The sequence below is a fragment of the Suricata suricatta genome, chromosome 8, assembly GCF_006229205.1.
Source record: "Suricata suricatta isolate VVHF042 chromosome 8, meerkat_22Aug2017_6uvM2_HiC, whole genome shotgun sequence".
NCBI lineage: Eukaryota > Metazoa > Chordata > Mammalia > Carnivora > Herpestidae > Suricata > Suricata suricatta.
In genome coordinates this window covers 53,442,680-53,466,378 of record NC_043707.1, presented here as the reverse complement: position 1 = coordinate 53,466,378, position 23,699 = coordinate 53,442,680, and the positions used below count along the sequence as shown (strand labels likewise).

Here is a 23,699-nt window from a genome sequence, read left to right as displayed (position 1 = left end):
CAATCATATAAGATGAACAGTTCAAACCACCAAAGGCAGAAAAAGAGTAGAAGTCAAAATGAGAAATACATAACAAAAAGGAACAAATAAAGAATAATGAATAAGGTGGGTGTTAATCCAACATTTCAATAACCACTTTGAATGGCAATGGTCTAAATGCACCCCAAAGACAAGAGATTGTGAATGGATCAAAAAACATGACCCAACTATATGCTGCCTACAAGAAACACATGCTTTGTGTTCTCCATCATTCCTATACACCCGTGTGTCTCTCTGTACCAGTTCATGTGGAGTTTCCTTCATGTAACCCTTCCTGTCCTTTCCATCCTTTCATTCCTATTGCTAGGCAGAAGTGGACAGAATTTCCTCTTATTTATTGCTTTCTTATAATAATGACAATAGCACTGACAACTAATGTTCCTTATACATTTGTATGTACAAAGTACAGTTCTAGACTTACTTTAATATATTAACACAGAGTGCTAATGGAAATCCTTTAAAATGAATACTATTATTATCCCCATTTTATAGATGAGTGAATTGAGGCACTGTGAGGTTAAATATTGCCCAAAGTCACACAGCTAGGAACCTGGCAGAGCTGCAACTGGAACCTAGGAATTCTTGCCTGAGTCAAGTTCTTAAAAAAGTACACTCTGTTTCTTTTAAAGGCATGTTATTTCTGATTAAGCTGTATTTATCCACAATGCCTCCATTTAGGTTAAGAAATGTGAATTCTACATGGTCAGAAGCAAGACACTGCAAGACTTTAACAAGGAATTCTATGTAATCGCATCTGAGCTCTGCTGCAGGGTGCAGGATGACCAGGGTAAAATGAAGTCTGGAGCGCAGGAGATCAGTTAGGGGGTGAACTCAGATGTCATGTAGCAGTTGATTAGAGTAAAAACCAGGCTGTGACAATGGACATGGAGAGGAACAAATGCACTGAGAGTGATTTAGAAGGTACAATGAGAAGCATTTGAGGATAAAAGAGATGTGGAAAGGGATGAGAGAGGTGAAGGAGTAGAGGACATACAAAGATTGCAGACTTTAATATAGGACGGTGATGGATTGGATGGTGATGCCCTTAATTGTAAAGGATATAGAACATGTGGGGCACTTGTGTGGCTCAGTTAAGTGTCTGACTCTTGGTGTTGGCTCAGGTCATGATCTCATAATTCGTGAGATGGAACCCTACATCCATTTCGCACGGACAGCATGGAGCCTCCTTGATATTCTCTCTCTCTCCATCTCTCCCTTCCCTCCCCACCCCCCATCTCCTGCTCAAATGCTCTTTCTCTCTCTCAAAAAAAAAAAAAAGATATAGAACATTTGAACACTATCAAATACTTAGACTTAATTTGTATTTGTAGAACATCCTAACCCACCTGCCATCCAAAAAAGCAGAAAACACATTGTTTTCAAGTGTACACAGCACATTTATCAAGATATATCATATTCTGGGTCATAAAACAATCCTAATAAAATTATCCAAGCTTTAAAAATTATGCTGTTATGATATGGAATTAAATTAAAAATCAAAAACAAATATATCTGGGATATCCCTACACATTTGGAAACTAAATAAAGCACTTCTAAATAACTCAGAAAAAGAAAGTGAAAAACAAAGAAATACCAGAAAGTATTTCAAGATCAACAAAAATGAAAATACAATACATACCAAAAATTTTTAGGAAGAAATAGTACTTAGAAATTTATAGTACTAAATGCCTATATTAGAAAAGAGAGTTCTCAAATCAGTGAGTACCTTAAAAAAAACCAGAAAAATAACAACAAATTAAACCAAAAATAAGAAGTAATAAAGAACAGAGAAGAAATCAGTGAACTAGGAATCTGAAAAATAACAGAACCAATGAAACTAAACTTTGTTGTATGAGATCAATAAAATTCATAACCAATGAAATAGACTGATCAGGAAAAAAAAGACACAAATTACCTATGTCAGAAATGAGAGGTGACACCACTATAGATTCTACACAAAAACTACCAAAGCTCACTAAAAAATAAACAGATAACCCATAGATTCTACACAAAAACTACCAAAGCTCACTAAAAAATAAACAGATAACCCATAGAAACTAAGGAAACTAAATTTGTAATAAAAAAAAAAAATCTTCCTACAAGGGAAACTCCAGGCCTAGATAGCTTCCCTGATAATATCAATTCTACAAAACACTTTAGGGAAAAATAGTGCTGATTCTATTCTTTGAGTGTTAAACTATTACCAAACCTGGACAAAGGCATTATAAGAAAATAAAACAAAAAGATAGGTTACTAGTTGGGGTTTATCTCAGGAAAGCAAGATTGGTTTGACATCTGAAAATCAATCATTGATTCACTATATTAGTCAGCCAAAAAATGATAAAATCATTTCAACTGATGCAGAAAGAGCATTTGGCAAAATTCAACCTGAATTACTAATTTAAAAAGTTTTTTTCCAACAAACTAGGCCTAGCATGAAATATCTCCAACTTGACAGAGAATATTTACAAAAAAACTACAGATAACATCATGCCTAATGGTAAAGAACTTAATGCTTCTCCCCTCCCTATCCCTGGCCTAAGATCAGGAATAAAGCAAGTATGTACCTTTTCCATAAATCTAATCAACATTTTCCTGGAGACTGTAGCCATTGTCACAAGACAAGAAAAAGAAATAGAAAGCATCCAGATTGCAAAGGAAGAAGTAAAACTGTTTATTCACTGACGCCATGATTGTCTATATTTAAAAACTCTGGTAGAATCTATAGAAAAAGTTTCCTGCGGGTTTAACAAGGTTGCAGGATAAAGATCAATTTACAAAAATCAACTATTTCTATACTAGGAATAAATAAAAATTGAAAATTTAAAACTACCATTTATAATAGAATCAAATAAAATATGAAATAGAGATAAATATGACAAAAGATGTGTATATCCTTCATTCTGACAACTATAAAGCACTGCTGAGAAATCAAAGACCTAAATAAATGAGAGATATACCATATTCAAATGTCAGAAGACTCAATATTGTTAAGAGGTCAGTTTTCTCATACTGATCTATAATTCAACACAATCTCAGTCAAAATCCTGGCAAGCAAGTATTGATGAAATTGACAAGATGTCTCTAAAATTCATACGAAATACAAAGCACCCAGAATAGCCAAAACAAGAAAGAAAGAAAAGACATATATCCACCCATTCCCCTTTTGGTATTTACCTAAAAATGAGAACATATGTCCATACAAAGACCTACACTTGAAAGTTCATAGAAGCTTTATTTGTTATAGCCAAAAACTGGTAATAACTTGAAATTCCATCAACAAGCTAAAGGATAAACTATGCTATGACCATACAGGGAATAATAATAAGCAATTTAAAAAAAACTTCATCCACTTAGCATAATGTCCTCCAAGTTCTTCCAAGACTTTATGAATGGCAAGATTTCCTTCTTTTGGAAGTCAAGTAATATCCCAATGTGCATACATACCACATTTTTTTTAATCCATTAATCTACTAAGAAACATCAGGATACTTCCATGTCTTGGCTATGTGTACATGAAGAATAGTCAAACTCATAAAAATAGAGAACAGCATGGTGGTTGCCAGAGGCTGGTGGAACATAGAAATGGGAAAGTTTAGTCCAAGGGCACAAAGTGTAAGCTATACAAGATGAATAAGCCCAAGGATCTATTGCACAGCATAGAGTCTGTATTTAGTAATACTGCATTATAACTTAAAAATTTGCTAAGTGGCTAGATGGTAAGTATTATCACAAAAGTAAATAAAGCGGGCAGGGCGAAACTTTGGGAGGGGAAGGATAAGTTTATGGCATTAATTGTGGTGATAGCTTCAAGGATTTATACTTATCTCCGAGCTTGTCAAGTTACTTATGTTAAATATGTAAAGCTTTTAGTATGCCAACCATACAATCAATAAAGTGATTTTAAAAAAATAGGAGCTATTGGTGTGTCTGGGTGGCTCAGTTGGTTAAGCATTGGACTTTGGCTCAGGTCATGATCTCACAACTTGTGAGTTCAAGCCCCGTGTCAGGCACTGTGCTGACAGCTCAGAGCCTGGAGCCTGCTTTGGATTCTTTGTCTCCCTCTCTCTCTGCCCCTCCCCTGCTCATGCTCTCTCTTTCTCTCTCTCTCTCTCTCAAAAATAAGTAAACATTAAACAAAATTATTAATAAAAATGATCACTACACAAAGCAACATCGTTTAATCTCAAAATAATGATGTTGAGAGAAGCCATACAGAAAAGAATGAACCAGATGATGTACTACATAACATTTTAAGAAATGCAAACTCATAGTCTGAAAACAGAACAATACTTGCCTAGCAACTGAGAAAGGACAATGGGCAGAGGCATGAAGGAGAAATTACAAAGAGGTGCACAAAAACTTCGCAGGCTGATTTTTATCATCTTGATCAGTGACAGTTTCACTTGTACATTCATTTGTCAAAACGTACCAAATTGGATGCTTTAAATAAGTACAGTTTATTATATATTGCAACACCATTGTTTTAGTGGCATTAGTGATCCAAGTAGAAGTAGTTTCAGCAGCAGACTACATTATAAATAGGGCAGAAGGAGGGAGAAACTGAGTATAGGCTACTCTCTCAAGATGCTTAGCTTTTTTAAAAGAAATGTTTATTTTTGAGAGAGATAGGGCATAACTATGAGCAGGAGAGGGGCAGAGAGAAAGAGAGAGACACAGAATCCAAAGCAGGTTCCAGGCTCTGAGCTGTCAGCACAGAGCCTGATGCAGGCCTCAAACTCATGAACTGAGAGATCGTGACCTGAGCAGAAGTCGGAACCTCAACCAACTGAGCCACCTAGGCGCCCTGAAGCTTAGTTTTGAGAAAGGAAGAGGGAGACTAACATAACCAAACAGAAGCTGAGTAAATGTATTTTACGACAGGAGGAGCATGAGTATATTTGCCATAGAAAAGGAGCTGGTGCAGAGAATGAAGTTGAAAATGTAGGAATTAAGAATGAGCTGATGAAATGTAGGATGAAAAACCCAAGAAGAAAAGTAAGTCTTGAATAAGAGAAACCTCACGGGTACACATGTAGGTATGTTTTGGGTGTGGAATATGCAGGACAGGACTGAAGAGTTAGTAGAATTTCAGTCTGAAATTCTCTCGAGGAGTAGGACATTAAGAGTGGAGTTTTGGAAAAGTCATTGGCCACAGCATTGGCTACAGTGGTTGGAGATAAGTGTTCAATGTAGGGGCATTTACCTATAACAGGATGGCAGACCATAAAATAGTTTCAAGCTAACAAAATAGCCATCATTTACACAAGTTCACAATAGATTATTATCCACCAGTCCTTCCCTACTCTATCTCTCTCCCCTAACCAAATTTTACTCATGTGCTAATCTTTCTATTGAACCCACGCCCCTTTCCCTCAGCACACAACAGATTTTTAACCAACTCTTTAATTTTGTTGGGAAGTATTTCTAACATTCACATAAAAAGAGAGGATACTTTAGTGAAGAGCAATGTCCTATCATCTAGCTTTAACAATTTTTTTAATGTTTTTTATTTATTTTTAATACAGAGAGAGACAGAGCATGAGACAGGGAGGGGCAGAGAGAGAAGGAGACACAGAACTGGAAGCAGGCTCCAGGCTCTAAGCTAGCTGTCAGCACAGAGCCTGACGCGGGGCTCGAACCCACGAACGTGAGATCTGACCCGAGCCGAAGCCAGAGGCTTAACCGACTGAGCCACCCAGGTGCCCCTAGCTTTAACAAATCTTAACACTAGCCTATATTTTCCTCAGTTAACACAGTCCTTAAACCTAATATAGGCTTACTGAACAAGAGAGATTTCATCTCTAGCAAACATCAACATGCTCACTTACTTTTCACATTTCATACATTTCATGAATTATGCCCAGAGCACCTCTGAGAACTTCAGGTATTTCTCTGGGTAGGCACAAATCAAGTATGGCCCAGAAATGGCCACTGGCAAGCTAATTAGGTAGTTCCCCTGAAATGAACTGTTAATACGTTAAAGCAATGCAAATTAGATCACACCCACAGGTCCTAGGGTTTGGAAAAAGTGTTCTGGCAAAGTATGAATTTTTAATGAAAACGGTAATTATGATCCACAGCACTGATCCTATTTTTCTTTAGCGTTCTAATGTTTGCTGCCGCTTTGGCATTGGTAGGTATGAGGAAGGCTAATACAAGATCATTTTCCCCACATCTTGTAAAATTTCTGAAGCTGAAAGCATGCAGTCAGTTCCTAAGGACAAGAGCTTTATTCTGTAAGCAGTACTAAATCATCAAGTAAAGCAAAAACACACACTGTAATTTGGGTAGTACCTGCCAAAACAGACTGTGTGCGTCTCCTCTCAGCAGTTCAATGGTATCCCCTGCCCGGATATGTAACGGGGGTCCGTCATGGAGAGGTGGGGGCGGTGTCCCAGCATAGTTCTTCATGACCTGCATCTTTGGTAAACCTGAAAATAAGCAACACCAATTTTAGAATTGAGAAAATAATGATGCGTGATGTCCAAATGTACTTTAAAATAAAAATAAGGCCATCATTAACATTAAAACGTTGTAATAGCACCAAAGGCCAAGGAAACATTTGAAGTAACTACAATGGAATGCTTTTGAACTTTCTCATCATTTGAGAAGGTAATGGAATAAGACACATATTTATCCTGATTGCTTACATACTCTTCCTCTCCCTCACCATCAATCTCTTCCCAGTTGAAAAAAAATATTTTTCAGCGGATGCCTGCTTCATAAAAAACACATCACGTACAGTTTAATGGAAAAGAATCAATTTTTTTCATCAACTCTATCCTTTCTGCCTATTACTTTCCTCTTGGGCATTGGCTGATTTCATCACTACAGAGGCTCACCCTTTCTGTGTATGCATCACATTGCCAGTATAAGGCTCATATCTTAAGGTTATCTTTGTAATTCAAAAGCAAAAAGGTGATGGATGTGCCATTGCAATACTTAAGACATTTATATGGAGAAATTCTTCAGGCTCAAATTTAGGCTTGCAAAACAGACCCAATAAAGGGAACATGTCTAAGCCAATAGCATCAACAACATTTGAAATCCAGATCCATCCTTTTTCTTTGTGTTTCTCACAATGTGCAATGAAGGCCTCAGTTCAATATTTCATTTTTTAAAACAGCAGCTTCAATTGCACACAGGCCTAAATGCACCAATATTGGTCACAAATGGACAACTTCAGAGTCACCTTTTCATTTGGAGGTGAAATGCTCCCTCCTGTGAGACAGAACACTCATAAACATGATATTTGGTGCACATTTGGTGCACATTTGGGAACTTAAGCCATTGCCTTGAAGCCATTACACTTGATTTTTTATCCGAATGATTGACCGCGGTGAAGCTGTAACTACCTGGAAACACCACACTCAGTGGAGTAGGAAGATGCATGATGGTCATGATTCAGTTCCAGATGCCCGAGTTACCTCAGAAAGTTGTCCAAGTTACATGGACCTCAATATCTACATGAAATGCTCCCGTAAACAATTTCACCAAGTCCTCACAATCCTTTTCCAACAACCACCCCAGATGGGAGGAAACAGTGCGGCCATACATTAAACAGAACTGAAAAGCTTTAGTCAACACTTTCTTCTCAACCCATGGGGCAGAAGGCAGAAGGGCTGAAAAGCATTGGGCTTTTCACCCCGATTTAGCTGCTGTAACTGCTGAGGCATGTAGCAAGTTGCTACACCTCCCCTTTGCTTCAGTTCTTGTGCTGCAGAACCCCCGGAGGGACGGTGTTAATCCCACATCTCAGGGACGGCTTCCCTTCCCGATGAGAGAAGGCGGTGCCTGTACGCAAACAGCAGGCTTTATTGTCCTTCCCAGAAACAACACTTCAGAGGAGGGCTCTTCTCAAGTCAAGTGTTTATCAGACTTGCTCTCAATACACCGTAGATGCCTTGGGTATAGAAAGAGCTTATTTTATACTTTCTATTAAGTTGCTGTTGTCTCGTTTAAATGAAACCTAAATATCTCATGCACACAACAGCTCATTTAGAAGTTCAAGGTATGGAAGAGAGGATGCAAACCTGCAGTAGACTCTGGTTTGCGTGTAGGTTATTCCATGTTGGGGAGCCAGAAGCGTGATTAGCCTCAGTTTTACTGAGCATTTCTAGGGAAAGAAGGCATTTCATTGAGTAGGCTCCCTGGATAATTTTGTTTTTATGCCAATTTTAAAACAAAAGCTGAAGGAGAGACACAGTGAAATAACTGATGTGGCCTCAAATACTGGGATCAGTGAAGTGCTCAGAAGGGTTCTGGCCTTCTCTGCAGTTGTCTCCTTGGCCAAGACCCACGGGGACAGAATGAAGCAGTGCCTGACGGAGACGACAGTTCTGTTATTGCTAACATGCCCAAGTTAGTCATTCATAAGAAAATGGTTGAAGGTGCATAAAGTATTTAGAGGGAAAAATTAAGTTTGATGACATTTCACCACCCAAATAGAAATTAGGGATTAACATATGGTATACCCAGGCTACAAAGAAGGCTGAGAAATTTAAGGCATGGAACAATGCTGCCTTATTTGTCCTTTTTGATGGACTGCAATGCCCATTACATGTGACCTAGTAAATCATATTTAAAATTTAAGGTATTACATATATTAATACACTGTGGCCAAGAAATGAGACCTTAGTGTCTTAAAACTTACTTAGCAATAAGTAGTCCTTGAAATGATGGACTTGATTTTTATAGTCTTACTGCTAGTTTTTTCATTTCTGCTATAACTTTCTTCTTGGCTATGAGCTTCATTTTGGAAGTTCAGCTAGTACTACACCAGCAGAGGGTATGCTGCTGGCCTTACTCCTAAAACAAAATTGTGTGACCTTTGCCAAGAATTATGGTTGAGCCCAGGTAACACCAAAAAAGACATGGCTATTGGTCTGAATTCAGCCATAAGTGACTTTTAAAACACAGCATTCATGTGATTCATATTTGTGTGTGGGTGGGTGGGGGGTGAGTTAGGAGTTTATAATGGAATTTATATTTTTAAGTCATTTGTTAGAATAATCTCCGGCTATTTATTTCCCTTCAGTCAGCACTTCCCATTTCAAGATGATCTGTCATCAAGGCAACAGGGCTGCAGAGATCAAAGAATAAAAGAGACAGAGCAAGGCCACAATGACATGATAAATTCTGATGCCTTGCCCCTGCCTCTGAGGCCTGAATATAACAGTTCTACAATACTGGTGGTATGAAGGGTTTCTATTCCTTCCTTTTATTAAATAAAAAAAAAAAAAGACATGGTAACATTGCTAAGAAGGTGAACATAATCCCATTAATGGATAGATAAAAACGCAATTAAAATAAGGAGAGAGAGTGGGTTAAGCTTCCTGTCGGGGCTCAATCATCAATATGCTTGTTAACACAATCTCTTCCCGCAGCAGGCATCACACCTCACAAATGAGATCAAGAGTGGAGAAGAAATTAGATTTACAGATACTCATATTTCAAAGAGCCATTTAGTGTTGATTTAGTGTAGGTTTTCTTTTCTCCCTGTAAAATATTCCTGACAAGTTTTGACCCTTCTTTAAAACATCCAGCAAAGAACATTCACTACACGTCCTTATGACACTTATTGTTGTGTATAGTTTATTAACAAGCTCTATCTAAACCTTACTCTAGGGGTGCGTGGGTGGCTCAGTTGGTTAAGCGTCCACTTCGGCTCAGGTTCGAGCTCCGCATGGGGCTCTGTGCTGACAGCTTGGAGCCTGGAGCCTGCTTCGGAGTCTGTGTCTCCCTCTCTCTCTTTGCCCCTCCCCTGATTACACTGTTTCTCTCTGTCCCTCAAAAATAAATAAATGTTAAAAAAAAAAAGTTTTTTTTAAATAAAAATTACTCTAAAATCTCTGTAACTTCTCTCAATTGACCTGGCTCCTTCCATCTAGAGTTATGCTGAAGGCGGCAAATCTATAGATTAGTCTTTCAAATTTTATTCAGGCTTAAAATCCCTGTTATTCGTGTTTTCCTTTAGTCTTCCAGGCTACAAGGGATTCTGAAATGTGAAATGTTATAAAACTACAAAAGGGGAGGATAGTTTCCCTCATTAACTCTGACCAATCAGAAACAACCAAAAGCTATTCTAAAAACTGGTTTTAAAAATATAAATTCCATTCATTATATTGTAAAATCACAGCTCTTCCCAGAAAGGTGCTTCTTTCTTCTTGGGTAAACACAGACCCAATAATTGTTTAGTTTCTTTCTGCTCCAGAACAGCATTTATAATGAATATGTAAGAATTATTACAGGGCTGCTCAGCAAAATCTGAAAATTTATAATGACTCTACCTTCAGATCTAACTTCAGATATTAAGTGCAAAATAATCATATGTAATTTCAACATATACAGTTAAGCAATCTGAGAAGTTCCCAAAACTTTATATAATCCATTATCTTTATCTAAAGAAATATAATTAAAATGGCTAAGACAGAATTAGATCTCCTGCTAAATGTTATTTTGGCTTGTTTCATTCCCTACAACAAATGCTTTGCTACACAGCTCACTAAATTGTTTATATTTAACGTGTGGACAGTTTTACCTTTTAACTTTTGTTCATACTAGTCATTATATGTAGTCTTAAATTCAGACAAGGTCCCCAAGTCATCTTATGCATGAAGAATTAACAACTGAAGAATCAGCAATATTTAAATTATGATTATATTCCAGTAATAGTCATCAAGTTCTAGTTAAATAAAACTGAAGCCGATATAATTAGATGGAACACTAGAGTTTTCAAAAACAATATGGCAGCGAAAGGGGATCTGAATCAAGCAAGATTTCCTTTAAAATCTGAAATTCAATGCAACTAAAAGTGACACATGCCAAGAAATTTAAAAAAACTTTAAATTTTAAGTAGAATCCTATTAGAAAGTTTGCCCTATATAAACTATTTCTCTAGTAATTCTCACACAAACCATCAAACTTCAATAAGCTTAGCCTACTCTATCACTATCAAGCTCTTGACTTCTAAGGAGAGTTATGGCCACAGTATAGATTAGTATTTATACGTGATGCTGCTATCACTGCCCTAATGCAAAGGGCTTCCCCGGGGCAATAATTTAGAGGTGAGTGCAGCGTACTAGATACATGGGCTGTCAGTAATGTGCTGGCCTCTCACCTCTGAGGCCTAATTGAAAACCTAAACACAGCCACGTTAAAAAATAATCAGTTCCACAAGATGTCAGAGAATGCAGTTGGTTTGCCTGGAAAGCTGATTACAAGCAGGATATATTCATTCACTCCTTCGATGTCCTGGGCGCCACGTTAAGTTCTGGGCACAGTGGTTTGATAACAGAACAAGGACATGCTTTCTGTCCTCAAAAAGCCTACAGTTGACTGAACAGACAGGTGAACTCAAAAACACTGGAACGAGGCTTGGGCTGTTGTCCAATGGGAAATTTTTCAAAAAATGTCTATCAATAATAATTCCAGAGAGTTTTTTGATAAGTCTTCAGGAGGACCCTGAAATGTGTATTTTATGTTTCTATATGTTTCCTAAGGGTTTCCAAATCCTAGCCAGGTTTGGAAATCACATTTTTGTGGGTACATAAGAACTCATCATGACCAACAAATACTGGTTCCAAACTTGCTTTTGAGAAAGCTACAGTGAAATAAGTGCTGTCTGGCACCCTGCCAGCTCAATTCTCTCTAAATTAATGTCTGAGCTCTTCTTGAAGTGAGTTCCCAATCTCACGATCATGTCTGGTCAGCAGGCTGAGCAGAATGAGCAGCTAGCAAGTGAGGTAGCTAGGATGCTGGATGCTGGCTTTCCCTGCCCACCGCATCTCGCTGGGCTCCTTCCTACCAAGCAGTGCACTGTTCATTCACGTGTTGGTCTTCACAGAGAAGCAAAAGGAGCCTCATAATGGAAACCATCTGTTACAACAGAAACAGACAATTTGGGGGAAAACAAACGGGTCTGAAGAACTAATTGTTCACAAAGGGAACACTCCCCATCAATGATTTCAAAATTTTTTACCCAGAGAAGGCTACTCTTTCCTTCTATAAACAGTGATGAGTCATATGAAAAAAATAGTATTGTTACAGCTCATAGAAAAATAAGGATCAGACAGAGATGTGTTTCTCCAACTTTATAAACACCGACTAGTCACTCTTTGGCACTCTCTATAGGAGTATTAGTAAATCAAAGGTGAAAGATATAAACATCTTTTGAAAGTTCCCTCCCCCTATTTATTAAAAAGATTTTATAGGCTACCAAATATAAAAAGCACTACAAAATTTCACGTGTTATTTTAAAATCCATGCAAATTTAATATTCTGTTCCATCAAATATGTATGTTTCAATGATAATAAATGTTTCCCTAAAATCTTTAAGATCAAAGCACCACAAGAATGTGCCATGTATTTGTCAGATGTCTCAAAAACAACCACTCCCTAGGGGTGTGAGGAGTCCATCTGAAAAACACAGCCTGAGCTAACTCCACCATCTTCTTTAAAGATAGAAAAAGAACACAATCACACAATTTCAAAGTAAGAACATTACCACCTACTCCAACCACCTCATTTTCTATCTTATAAAACTAAGATTCAAAGTGGTCAATAAAAATGTCTGAAGTCAAAGAGCCAGCTAGAAGCAGAACTGAAACCAGAAGCCGTATGCACCAGCTGCTAGCTCCGTCCTCCTGGCTGAAGATGACTCATTCTCTACAACCAGCAAGGAACAGCACTGTGGCAGAAAAGAGGTCTCCTATACAGACTAATAGATGTTTGGGGATCATCTAAACCCTGCTGGGTGTCCAGTGTTATCGTGGGGAGCAGGAAGAGGAGGCAGAAACCCTCTTCAAGTGGGGAAAGCCGCTGAGGTCCCCAAGATTAGGTGAATTCTAGGAGGAAGGAATAAGCCTCACAGGTATACTCTAAAGACAGAGCCTCAAATCTCCTCACCACGAATAATAAAATGCACTGGACTCGACAATCCACAGCACTCTCTGCCTGGCACGTCCACATGCAGTTCTGTGGCTCTGTTGGACAAGTGGCCACATGCAATTCTTTCTAAAGTTTTAATCACTTCAACCACATCATTCTGCTATTCTGACCACACCTGAGTGCATCAGGGAGGGTGATTAAGCCAAAGGTTGCAATACATTGGCTGAACATGTGGCGCGCCAGTGGCTGAGAAGGCGGCTGGAAGGGGGACAGTCCCGAGGGGCAGTCCTCACTGGAAGGTGAGACACAAGACAATCACATTTGCTCCTACAGAACATGAAAGCAGGAGGCAGACACGGAAGTCAGCAGGGAGCCGTGGTTTGGGACTTCTGAGAGGAGGTGACTGGGATCACGACTTCCCAGAGCTGTTGGTCCTGAGAGAGTCCCCCACAGCCTGCTGTACTTCTCCCCTTCACGGAAAGTACTGAGATCCCGACTGACCACTGATCAGATGTCCTTGCCGCTGTCTTACCATTCTAGCAGACTGCCCCCACCACAAGCAACGAAGCATGTTTCTTTCTTGAAACCAAATTAAACCTTTAACAACCAAGCCTAAAGGATATCCAAGGGATAACATAAAGCAAAAATGATTAAGAACACTTCGTAATGACTTCAGTTTCATTTTTCGTTCAATGAATTCATTCATTTACTTAACGATTATTTACAGGTCTCACATGTGCGGGTACTGGCCTAGGTACTGGGAATATGTAAATCACCCTGACTTACTCCCGTGGAAAGCTCATATTTTAGTGGAGACAACAAACATAAAAACAAATGGACAGACGTAATCATACCAGATAGATTATAAAGAAGAATTCAGAAAAAGGTCTGGATTAGACAGTGACCAGCTTGTGTGTACAGAGGAAGGTGGCAGGTTTCTCTAGAAGTCCTGAGACCTGAGGAGAAAGCAATAAGCATTTGGGACAGGGTTTGGGGGAGGGAATTTAACAAGCAAGCTGAAAATAAACGTGAAGACTGAGACTGGAATGCACTTGAAGTACCTGAGGGCCACCAGAAAAATGACAGTGACATTGCACAAAAGCAATTAATGAATTCAAAATTGATATACGTACCCTTGATCATCTGGCTCATTTTATCACTCCTTTCATACATGGATCCTGTTGGATTTTTTTGTTTTTGAAATTTACAGAATAGGTCAAGTGCTCATTAAGATGCTACACCTTCCTCCTGGCATATACTTGGTGTTGTCTGCACACCCAGCTCACACCACACCCAAGGGGGTGATGTGATTCATTCCTCTTGTTTCTTAAGGCTCAAATAGCCTCCTGCTTCAAAACCTACTAACATTCTCTTAAGTGTGGGTTAAGCGCCTTAAACATACGCTCCCTTAGATGTTGATGCTTACTGCTTTAATACCATTTACTGCATCAAAATTGTTATTTAACTAGTACAAAGCATGCAACTAGACCATAAGCATCTTTCTGTGTGCAGTTTTTATACTTTATGTGTGCTAGACTGTGACCACCTTGGCAACAAAGATTATGTATTTCATCTCAATGAATTCTGAGAAGAGAAGAGAAGAGAAGAGAAGAAAAGAGAAAAGAAGAGAAGAGAAGAGAAGAGAAGAGAAGAGAAGAGAAGAGAAGAGAGGGAGAAAAAGGAAGGAAGGATGGACAAATGAAAGAAAACAAGTTAGCTATTCTTCTACAGGAGCTACCCTTCCAAACACACATACACACATGCTCTCACACTCACACACACTGGATTACACCTCCAAAATGGACCTTTCATCAACCATTTCTTCCCGTCTTTAGTTCTACCTCCTAATTCAAGTACGATCTTTCAAATTGGCCTTTCCTAATCCATTCTTACAAGGCTTGACGGTCTCTCACATAGTCACAGGGATACTTTCTAGAAGTATACATTATATAATAACATTCTCCTATTTAAAATTCCCCCTGCACTGAGTATTAAATCTGAACTCTTGGACCAAACCTACCAGACCACATATTTTCTGGGCCCTGACAATGCTCCAACCATCTTGTGCCAGTCTCACACTTGTTCACTGTTTTTCATCATAACTGGCCTTTTTTGTAGCGGTTTAAACACCCTGAGCCAGTGGGTGCACCCACGCCATTCTAGGTTACGAAGCCAAACTGGTAGTTCATATAGTTATTTGTTTACCTCTGATGTCTCCTCTCTTTTTCTATATACTTGTACCACCTAAGTTTGCATGATAAGCATTATCTTCATAGTCAAATTTAGCTTTTAACAACAAAAATGCTCAGATTTTGCTGGGCAAACTACTTCTTTGCTAGTTTTGACTTTCAATTATACTTATTTGTGCTTTTACCTATAACTATCAGTAGGCTTCATGTAACTGAAATTTTGCAGGAAATAAAATTTTTAATGTACAAAATTGCTAATGTATTTCTTAAAAGTCCTCAACAATGACTCTCTTAGTAATTTATACTCGTCCTGAATATCCTTTAAGTTAGGTAATTTGCATCATTTAGGGAGAAAAATACTTTTTTATCACCATATGCTCAATTGCTTAATCAGCATAAAAATAACACCAGGTCCAACATAGAAAGTAGCATATACTTTCTAAAAATGTGTTTTCGTCTCATCCTTCTATTCCCCCAGCGCTTCTCTATTATTCTCGTTTCTCTCAACCTCCTTTTTCCTGTGATACACTTGCTTGAGTAGTGGGATACAAATTTAACTGTATTCCCAGAAGATTCCGATGTGTGCAGACATGATTTAGAAGTTAGAATGAAGAGCATAATTGGTATTACTGACTGGCAAAGTTTCAGAGAAAGCAGATGTCTGTGGACCATCATTTCAATGTGCCAGTGTTTTGTTTTTGAGGCTGGGGGCCCTGAGGTCAGAGACCAGCAACCAACAAGTCTACGTAAAAAGGCACACAAATTGAACAATATCTTTATCTTCTTCTAAACACTCTTCTATAATAAACTTCTGAAACAGGACAACAGAAAAGTAGAAAAGCCACTTCCTGTTTATAACGTGGCACTACACTGAAATGATTAACTTGGAAGGATGTCCAACCTGCCAAGTCTTTACAAGCTTGCGTGCGCCCACTGTCAAGCAGGATGCACAGCCAGCACAGCCGCTCACAAGGCGCTCTCAGTTTAGTCTCTCCCGGTGGTTTACCTCGATTTTGTTCCCTCCTTACCTTTCTCTGAAATGAAAAAGTAATTCAAGTCAGGAAGTACCACTTAGTTACAATCTTATAAATTTGTATGTGAGCAAACGGAGTATTTAAATTTATCAGTTTGATATCAAATGAAATGTATAACTATTGCTCAAAACCAGTGATGTGTCATAGGAGGAGGTTGACTGTGTATCTGTGTTTGAATGTGGTAAAATTTTTGTTTATACCCCTCTTCACCAGGCCAAAGATCAACAAGCAACACATCTACATAAGAATATACATACGCTGAAAACATTGTCCCCTTCTCAAGAATATTTTTTCTTAACACTATAGATAGTAAGGAGAGGGACAGATAACAGAAAACACACTGTGTTGTATAACCTCTTGAAATAACAGTGTTCTGACAGAGGAAACTTTATAGTAGCATGAATAGTGACTTTATCAAAGAACGTTCTTAGGATAATTTAGTCAAACACATTCACTTACGTATGAAACAACTCAAGTCCAGTTGCACGTAGCTAGCTGAAAGCAAAAAATAGTGTTCTCAACACCAATCTATCACCTAGTAAGAGTGTAATCTTGGGTTAACTAGGAAAAATAAGGGAAGATTCTAGAAAGGTTATACATACTTGTTTCAGATCTTAATATTTAATGAATAAATCACTACCTTCCCCAAGGAAGCTGGGAAAGAATCATATTCAAAATATTCTAAGAGGAGGAGGGGGCAAGGTGGCTCAGTTGGTTAAGTGTCTGGACTCTTGATCTCAGCTCAGGTCATGATCTCACAGTTTGTGAATTCGAGCCCCATGTAGGACTCTCTGCACTGACCGTGCTGGGCCTGCTTGGTATTCTCTCTCTCCCTCTCTCTCTCTGCCCTTCCTCCACTTGTTTATGTATGTACTCTCTCAAAATAAATAAATATAAAAAAAATTTTTTTTAACCCAGTGGGAATGCTAGTCAGCAACAGGAAACCTTTCAAACTGTTACAGGATGTTCAGAGATTCCATTTCAAAATCTCTACAGCCCTGAGACTACCACACTGGGAGTAGATATTCTTCCTCCTTCCTACAAATTGATTGGGAATACTAAAAAAATTAACATACTAGCTTACAAATTTTTGTCCTTTGTAATCTTCCAATTTAAGACATTTGGAAATGTAGATAGAATATACTGACTTCAGGGACAGTATAGATTTTTGTTTGTTTGCCTATCAAAATCTTCATTCTCCCCTGCCCCCATCAATTCAAAATCTATTCTCTTCCTGGTCTTCCCCCGCCCCCCCCCCATTCTTACTTTCCTTAAGGTTGGTCTTATTCTTTCCCTGAATTTTTACCTTTTTTTTCCCTACATTAAAAAGCTGCTTTCATCAACTTTAGGTATCAGAATTATGTTACGGTTTCGACTTGTTCAAATATAGCATAATAAGCTATTTAAATAGTTAGACATACAGTTGCTTGCAATCAGCTGAAAAATAATAAAAATGAAATAGAACCCACATCCTAAGGATATATTAAAAAATATAAAAGTAGTAATTATTAAAATGTAGACTGTGGACCTCAAAGAAAAATAAAAATACAAATGTCAAAGTATTAATTGTGCCAAGAAGTTATGAATCATCTAGAATGCAGTTACACTGGTAAAAACAGAATTATGCATAGAGAACATACTTAAATAGAACTGTTAGTTCTGCCTTACTTCTCAATATACCACTGACACTTAACACAAAGTTCATATGCAATTACAATTTACAAACGTACCTGAATATAACACATAATCTACTAATAGGACCCTTAATTCTAAAAACAAACCATGGATTTTTCACCAACTTTATGTAACATGAAAAATGACCCTAAAAATAACCTTCTCCTGAGTTCTTGGATGGAGTCTGATCATTTTGCTTACGTGTTTCTTGCTCCTCAGTTAAAGACAAACTTGCCCAGATAACGAATAAAACTTCTCTTTCCTTGCCAACATCTTGGTGTTATATACCGGACTGAACCATAGGGACTGGCTGCTGTTGAGTGTTTCTGAAGTATAAAAAGGCAATTTTCTATGGCTTAACCTAATATGTACCAAAATAATTATTTTTTAACATACATGCACTGAATACCTCTTATCAACAAAGTTAGAGCAAAAAGGTCGGACTGAGCTCAAGGATGGCAAAAAGCAGGCATAGCTCTGTGCAGAAAAGAAATCTGTATTTGGGCATTGGCTCTCTGAAGCAGCATTAATTAGTAACTCTGTTCAGTAAATTCAATAATCATTAGGTAAAGCCCCTATTTCCATCTCTCTTGGAGCTAAAACTCTTTGTGAAAAACCTAGTTAGAGAATTTGTTCTCAGGTTTCAACAGTAAGGATATCCCAGTTTGCCCTTTGAAGTGAGGGAGTAAAACCTGTAACAGTAGAGTTCCTATTTTTTTCCTGTAAAACTTTAACTCTATATAGAAAAAATATATTTTATTCATTATAAAATCTCAAAACAAGTAGTTTCATCTTTAAAGTAGACACTGACTAAATCATTCACCTTGTTTTATTAACCCCACTCACAGTGCTTGGCATGTGGTTAAGACTTGGTAACAAGGAGCGATTTAATTTTCAGGAGAAACTTTTACTTCATGAGTGTGTTAATTTTAAAATAAATATATGTGATAAAAATGAATTAATATTCCTTTTTATTATCTTTAAGGATTTAACAATTTATAATATTTGTTCTTATAAGCACTTTGATTTGACCACTGAGAAATAGAAGTTGTGGCAGTAACTTCTGCTTTTTAGTTACTAAGTTTAATTAGACATCCAAGACAGCATAATAAACACATAGTTAAAAAAAAAAAATCCAGCGTGTCCACGTAAGCACAGAAATAGTACATTACATCTCAAATTCTAAGATTTCTATAGGCGTTATTTCCTCAAACAGATAAACGCATAAGCTACTTCTCCAGTATACCAGATATATCAAGCTTTCCTTGTCCTCCAGAATTGCCTTTTCTTTTTCTGTCTCCTCAATAGAAAGATCCTGATAAAATATACCTTTGCTTTGGTCATATTTTACCAAGTCCAAATACAGTGATTTTGCACAAAACTGACAAAGTAAGTTTGAAAATCATTTGAGAAGTTACAAGTATTTTCCTAGGAATATGTTACTTTGGAGTCCAGAGATATTTGAAACACGTTCATCTATAAGTTTGGTTGGTTCCTTAACTTACTGTGGGTTGTTTCATTTAGTCCTGCAATACGAGAGGTATTAGGGCTGCATAATTACTAAGACATAAGGTCCCTTCCCTTACGGCACTTAGCACCTCACAGGGACAGAGAAGAACACCTACACTCTTACACAGTGGGCCATTGCTGGGGGAGAGCCAGCAAGTGCTCAGCAACGGAACCTAAATCAGGTTGCTCAGAGAAGACTTCAGCAAGAAATAAATCTCTCCATTTGGAGAGGCTTAATCTTTGTACTTGAATGACTTTCTTCAGCAGGGCTGTGCAATCCACTCAGATGAGTAAGGACAGGCTGACTTACACATAGGCAGAAGATGGGCTCACATGTTGGGCCATGGAAACAAAGCTGATCAGCCAGGGGAGAAAACACAGCAGGGGACTGACCAATAGAAGGTAGCAGAGGGGTCAATGAGCAGGAGGCCTCTAAGATTGGGGTTAGAGAATAAGATACTTGATTTTAATGTTTCAGAAATGGAACAATTCTGGGTGATGACAGGGTCTATGGAGTGGCTGTGGGGAGGTATGGCTGAAATGGAGAAGGAGCAGAGGTCCCTGAAGATGAAAAGTCAGTGTCAGGTGAATTCAGGAGGCTCAGGTTTAGACGAGTCACCTACAGTGTGGAGTCACTCAGGTTGAAGACAAGAGGTTCTTTTTGTGTGGGAGATAAATTAGGGAGAGGACCGATATGAGAGGGCAACCTGCGTGTTAAGGAGGTCTAAAATTGAATGCCATAAACATTTCTACGTCTTGAAGAGGGATATATTAATATACTAATGAGGTTTTTGTGAGATAATTATGTATGTAGCATTTAGCATACTGCCTGCCACATAAGGGTCAATGGATGGTTGGCCCTTAACTGGGTCTATGCAACCATTTTTTTGCAATAAATTATTTACGTTGACCTAGTTTGCATAAGAAACTTAGGTCCAGTGTTACTATGCATAATGATGTTGCAAAAAATAAGAAAATATTTATATTTAGTAATATCAAATACTTTAATTTCAATGTAATTACTAAAAATTGTAATAATTAAAACTGTGTAGCATTAGAGTAGGGATAGAGAAATAGACTAATGGAAAAGATAAGAGAACCTAGAACAAATCACATATGACAAAACTTTAAAGCTTTTAGAAGACAACATGTCTAACCATTCTTATGATATTGGGTAGAAAAGGATTTCTTACACAAGAAATAAAAGCATATAATAAAAATCAACAAATCTGTCCCCATTAAAATTTAAAACTCTAAAAAAGAAACCATTAAAAAAGCAGATGCATACATTGATATAACCAAAAGACGAGGATTTCAGATACATAAAGGACTCCTAAAAATAAAAAGGATATAAACAAAGTGTAAAAATTAAAATGGATGGCTAATTACATATATGTGAAAAGATGCTCATTGTCAGGTATTTATTTGGGGGGGAGAAATCAAAACAATGAAGCAGCACTCTATACTCATTATATTGGAAAAATATTGTAAATCAAGAACACTAAGCATTGCTGAAGATTTAAGGAAACATGTACTTTTTGAACAGGAGGATCTAACAAATAGCAAAATGTTAATATTCATTTGTTCTTGTTTCTTCAGATTGCATAAATCTTTTGCCTTTTATTATTAACTCTTAGTAAGCATATCTGTATCTATCATATTTCTGCCATGTCTGTAATGTTTCAGATGTATTCTTAAATTTTATTTCAAGCTCCTGTATCTAATGATATACTACTTTAAGAGGTTTAAATGACCTTAATAAGTAGTTTATCCTATATTTATCATGAATGCTGTAAGAAACACAGATAAACCATAATTTTAGTAACTTATAAATTAGCAAACACAACTTGCTATGCATTGAAATAGTGCTGTTGCTACTGTGAATTTTATTTAAATCTTCGTTATTTGATGATGTCTGGATTCATTGAAGAAGCAATGAACGTAAAGAGAAGGTGCTGAACTCTTAATGAATGGGAGTTCCTATTATATAGAAATTAGCCAAGCTCCGTGTGCTGGCTGCAACGCCCTTTGTCCTCTGTGGTTCTGGCTACCTGTGACAGTCCTTCAATAGAGTCCTTGCTCTCAGCAAGGGTCCCCACAGAGAGCAGAAAATGAGTCACCATCTCTCCTGCATGCAAGCATAACCTTACACACTTCAGGAAAGATAATCATTTATATTCCTTGAATAATTAGAGTTAAGACTTCAGCTTATGAAGCAAAACCATCTAACAAAGATGAGGTTAATATGGTACAATGGTAATATTTATGAGCAAATTCCACATCTACAGAGTCATGGCCTAAAAATGAAAAGGAAAACATTTTTTAAAGCATAATTTCAAGTTCCATCGTCTATGTTCTCTGTACTTTCCCTTTCTGCCTATCTCAGGCAATAACGAGTGTCACAGGAGCGGGCGGCCAAGAAAGAATGGTTATACACAGGGACTTAATCCTTTCTGACATTTTGTCCTGAGACTTGCTCCTGGGTATATATTCTCTTAGACACCACAGTGGTTCGCATAACCTTGAACATATTACTTTTGATCTCAGCATGACACTGCCACAGAGGTCATCTGAAGTTTCACAGAGCCACAGGAGGGACAGCAAAACACATGATTCAATGCAAAGATCATGACAGAATATTTTTTTTGTGATTCATACAACACATCTTATGATGAAAGTGTAAGCGTATTAAGTGTAAACATGAAAACAGAACTGAAAATTGAAACATCATCTTTGTACTTGTTGTTTGCTGATAATTCCAGGTGCTTCCCAAGTACTAATGAAAATGAATATCCAGTAACTTAAATGCTCAGCTTACTGGAACAAGCACATGATAGAAATTGCTAACTGCTATTAGTACAGTCCCACAGGACAAATATAATTAGAAAAGCTTCAGTTAGGATCCTAGTTTTTATTTTGGCATAAAATTTATATGAGGGTGTGTTTCATTAATGTCCTTTTGCCTCAATTCTTCTACTGGGCACATTACCTCAATATATCTTTTTAATGGAAAACACACTCCTCTGCAGATAAATGGCCTCAATAAAGTTACTAACATGTAAATATAGAAAATACCACTATAAAACATATAGCTAGAGATGAAAAGGTTTGATTTGTTACTTCCGCAAAACTAAACATAGGAAATGAGATTAGATAAATTCAAAGAAATTCACTTCTGTAAAAAAATAAATGGCTATTGAGGCTCCTGTCAAAAAGAAAACCACTTACTTCTAAGAATCCTATGGATTCCAGCTCTTCACAATATCCATAAAACAGACAGACAGACAGACAGACAAAAAACACCTGGGATTCAGAAGTTTCTTCCAACAGGAATATTGACAATGCAGCCACTTGAGAAAGTGCTTACATTTTTATGTAAATACAATTACATATAAATACATCGATAAAAATGTTTTTAATTTTCATGTAACATTCTTGGAATCTCTAGAAATCTATCCCAATTTATTCGTGTTTGTTAAGGAAATACTTACTAAGCAGCTAGGTATCAGCTACTATGTTAGGTCTTAGGGATACATGACTACCTGCTTTTTGTTTCCTGTTGAAGGTTCCTTTTCTCTATCTTGCGGAGCTTACTCAGTCTCCATTTCAGGCTCTAGCATGTTGAACTCTACTATGCTTAAAGAGGAGAATTCCTTTCTTCACAGACCTTTTCCACAGAGCTCTTACTCTTCACATAACAGTGTTGATGGTCAACACAACTTTCAAGATGCTAAAGTTGGAGATACCTTTTCTTGCTAGGCTGAGTTATATAATTGTTATTTTCATGTTAATTTTCATGAGTGGGAAGGCATTTTAAGGTTTAGCTCCCTTGGCTTTGAAACAAGATAAACACAAGAGAAACTAACTCATGTGCCAGTTTTTCTAGACCTCCATCCATCTCGTCACAGAAAGAGGTAAGCACACACCAGCCCACTACAATCACGGGTGGTCTTACAGCCTCCCTCTCCAACACGGGGTAGCTCTCACTTTACATTCATATCCTCCTTTATGACACTCGTCATTCACTGTGGCTACAAAGTAAAGGAGACCCTAGCAGGTAATTTATTTGTTGGTGCCCTGGCTTTTCAGCTTCTGTTTGTTCACTTAAGATACCTGTTTATCCTTCATCATTTTTTGGAAAAAACTTCGAATGCTTACTTTGTGCTTATAATGGAAGTAATAAACTAGATAGGTGTGTCCTTGCCCTCACAAAACTTAGAATCTGACAGACAAAAAAATTATAGAGGCAATTAAAATAAAGCACTATGAGTTTTGTGGGAGAAAAACTGCAAGTGGTATGGAAGCAAAAAGCAAGGGAGCATATCTCAACAAGATAACCTTATCAGGGAAAGCACCTACAATC

At 37.6% G+C, this 23,699-nt stretch overlaps 1 protein-coding gene across 1 annotated transcript in view; it reads right to left on the bottom strand.

The window, feature by feature from the left end:
- VAV3 (vav guanine nucleotide exchange factor 3) overlaps nt 1-23,699 on the bottom strand; it is a 350,308-nt gene that overhangs the window by 59,118 nt on the left and 267,491 nt on the right. Inside the window, exon 20 of the mRNA XM_029947164.1 lies at nt 6,337-6,473. Coding sequence (XP_029803024.1) covers nt 6,337-6,473 — 137 coding nt within the window. The remainder of the gene's footprint in view (nt 1-6,336; nt 6,474-23,699) is intronic.